Genomic DNA, 3697 nt, shown 5'->3' on the forward strand with positions numbered 1-3697 from the left:
CCGTTGCCTCCAGTGATAATTCCAGCATTCTTGGGAGTTCACATTTGAGCGGAAATGTATTTTTCCTGCTGTCAAGGTTTTTACGCCAAACTGCCCCAAGATGTCTGTAAAATGTCACATCTTATGACTAGCAAAGGTGTGTTGAGTTTGGAAGAAATATTACAAATCAAATATTAAACTACTCAACAGTTGTCAACTTTCTATATACAGATTTCTTGCAAAATAGTCTCCAAACAATCTTGTACCATTACAAGCATGATCGCCTTTATAAATTCATCAGGGTTGTGATGGAAAAGTGCCAAGCTAGCCTCCAAATTGACCACATGATTGTGTTTATTCTCCATTGAGAGTAAATCGATCTTGCCAATAAATGTTGCACTCCCAATTTTTTGTGCAAAATTGAAATTGCTCTACCTAACCCATCTAGCCCTATATTTCTTTTCTCTTAGATGCCGATAGACAAAGTAGACTACTTTATAAAGTCTTGTGATGTCAGCCACTCATGTACCTTGTTTGTGTTTCTCAATGATTTACTTCTTCACTTCTACTGTCATTGTCTGTTCCTTTTTACTGCCTTCTCAACCTTTTTCTTCATTGTAGCATTAAAGTTACTAAAGAAGAGTCACTACATAAGAACACAAAATAAAAATGTTTTAAACATCCACATGTGACCACAATGCTAAAGTAAACAGTATACACTTGTATGGCTGTTGACTATGTGAGTAAAAGTTGCCTCTCATGCTTCATCTCAGTTATTCACTTGAAATGAAGCATGAGAGGCAATTACCCACAATCTTGCAGTGTTACAAAGAACCATTGGCTAACTAATGTTGATCAAAGGCCAAAGCAAATACATACTGTTCATATTGTAGCCTTGCTTGTTTATTAAGTTAAAATTAAAAAAATATTATTCACCTGGCAAAATCCTTAGAGATCAAATTACTTGCAATTCAAGGTTTTATTTTATATGTATTCTAGCAAAAATGCAAGTAACAAAGTTCAAACTGAAATTGCTTTCTTTCACCTAGATTAGTTTCCTGTTGTCCCCAAACTTTTTTGACTTTCCCCCTTCTTATCTCTCACATGTTAGGCATATTGATATCAATTACAGTATGATTTTATAACCATATTTTATTAATTTACAAATTCCAAATAATTCAGTTGAACTCAGAATTCGCAAGTTGCTTTCACCGAAACCTGCTTCCTTGTTGATTAACATACCTGGCTTTAGCCTCACAATGAAGGGTAGACTGAATTAAATAGGATCATGATTAAAAACTAAATATTTTAGTTCACCCAATCAGCACTATTGGAATCTACTTCCTCTGCGGGTGAGCCTTTGCCAAATTTTCCCTCTACCCTCTGTGAGCCTCCAATGAATGGGAGGGCAAAGCTCTCACCCCTTTCATTTCTCTCTGTTCATGATCCAAATTAAGAAAAGAGAAGGATTGTCATGATGATTATGGTATGTTATTTTTTGAATGAAACTAATTGTACAAAAAATATTATTTTTTATTTATAATTAAAAACTATTAATACAAATCAATATATAAATTAATAAAAAATAAGGGCTTCATTTAAAATTAATCAATTCATAGAAAATAATTGTTCAAGGGACAAAACAAATAAGCCCAAAAAACTGCTCAATCACACATATTCATTGCTCGGAGGAATTTGAGGGAAATTTTTAATGTGTGTACATGAAATTATACTATCACAAATTCATCTTTAATTCTCCCCAACTATATGTGAAATGTTCCAAGTTGTAATGCCCCGTAATTAGGTACATTGAAGCATAACAATTGATGGGCAGATCCATATCTAGAAAAGGGCAATAATATTTAACACTAGTAGCCAATATATTTATAAAGAAGGAGGAATTCAAGTGAACAATAAATTTTTCATCAGTTCATATTTTTTTGTTATAAGGAGTTTGTTCTTAGTTAGCCCGATGACAGCAATAAATATTTTTGAATCATTCTAGTTGTATATTTAAATGGAAAATTATACAAATTATGTGCCCAATAAGTATAAAAACATGCTCTGTGATTGGCTTCATTCAGCTGAAGTTCTTTTTTTCAGTTGAAGTACATTCATTCTTAATCTCTGAATAAGTGTTTTCTTCAGTCCATGTGTCAGTAGTCAAAGAGGCAGGATAGTAGATAAGCATTATGTGGGGCATAATAGTGATCTCATGCTCAATTGCCTAAATTTATTTTCACTAAAGTCAGGGTAGCTACTCAACCATGAAACCTCAAAACTTTTAATTCACCAAGAATTTTCAAAACTTAAATGATTATGATTTTCATGTTCAGACCTGTAAATTGATTGTACTGTCGCCTCTTAATTACTAATATAATTTTGATTTGGCTTACAAATTCAGTTTTATTTCACCCTACAAATACATATAATGTGGCATAGCAAGGTGGGTAAAATGTGATGTTGCAAATGTTAACATTAGCTGGTTTAGAGTTTTCATCATATTATATTATGTGGTGATTAACTATATTGATACATGATCAGTATCAAGTTTAAGGTGTAGTGGTGTATATTCTGTTGCTTCTGTGTCAAATTTCTTTCGTATCAAGTGTCATTGTATAGAAACATTTATGAAAATGGTCTATGAATTTTTATATCTAGAAAAATCTGAATTTTTACCTTAATTACTTAATGTTTTGTTCATAAATTAATTCACAGTTCTATAATCAGTAGTTTTTGTGAATTAATGTGAATAACAATGACTTAAGGCACATAAACAAGTTATGTGCTCATTATAGAAATTAAATTATGAGCTATCAGGGTAAATAAAAAATTATAGTTTCTAATAATCTAAACAGTAACTCCTAAATATCCATGAAAATGTTGACTTTTTACCTTAAAAAACCATCTATTTGAAATCACTGATTGAGTGGCCACCCCAATAACGTTAATTGACAAAATATAAAATCAAAAAAGCATTGATAAATATGTGATAATGTGCCTTATCACTCTTGCATTGGTTTTTCTCATTAAAATCTTACAATGAGAATTTTTCTCTAATACTGTTACAAATATTTCCATATCCCTTGTATTTCATAAAATTAGTTTTCTTTCAAAAAAAAAACATTGTCTATTTAACAAATTTTGATGTTCCAATATAAAACTACTATAAGAAATTTCTTCTAGGAAAGCCCTCAGCTATTTCTGTTTCGCCCTCCTTGTAATGCATGCAGTCTATGGTATATTCCCTTTCGGGAGAGTAACTGTTGGTGTGTCCCCATCTCTGCCACTCGCCCATTATCTATGACACAGATAAGATCAGAGTCCACAATTGTTGAGAGCCTATGTGCTATTGTGATACAAGTTCTTCCCTCTTTTGCTTTATCTAATGCCTCTTGCACAACCTAAAAAAGGATGAAATACAAAATTAGCAGTTATTCATTACCCGGACTCCATCAATGTTTTTGCCAACCCATGGATATTTATTATGTGCATAATGCTCACCCTTTCACTTTCTGTGTCCAATGCAGATGTTGCTTCATCCAGCAGTAATATTTTTGGGTTTCTGACCAATGCTCTTGCAATAGCCACTCTTTGCTTCTGACCACCAGACAATTGAGTGCCCTTTTCTCCTAGTCTGGTATCATAGCCCTGTGAAATTGATGTCATTGTTGATTTATTTACAATTGCAGTTTTGGGGGGCTGAGCAAATATTCCT

The 3697-nt window shown here is 32.6% G+C and overlaps 1 protein-coding gene across 1 annotated transcript in view; it reads right to left on the bottom strand.

Moving 5' to 3' along the window:
• Positions 1-3173: 3173 nt before the first annotated feature.
• Positions 3174-3697, bottom strand: part of Mdr50 (Multi drug resistance 50) — a 66249-nt gene continuing 65725 nt past the window's right edge. The window contains exons 24-25 of the mRNA XM_071590172.1: positions 3484-3630; positions 3174-3383 (exon numbers count right to left, since the gene is read on the bottom strand). Coding sequence (XP_071446273.1) covers positions 3174-3383; positions 3484-3630 — 357 coding nt within the window. The remainder of the gene's footprint in view (positions 3384-3483; positions 3631-3697) is intronic.

Source organism: Hetaerina americana, unplaced genomic scaffold, assembly GCF_022747635.1.
Source record: "Hetaerina americana unplaced genomic scaffold, ioHetAmer1.1.p SCAF_4, whole genome shotgun sequence".
Classification (NCBI taxonomy): domain Eukaryota; kingdom Metazoa; phylum Arthropoda; class Insecta; order Odonata; family Calopterygidae; genus Hetaerina; species Hetaerina americana.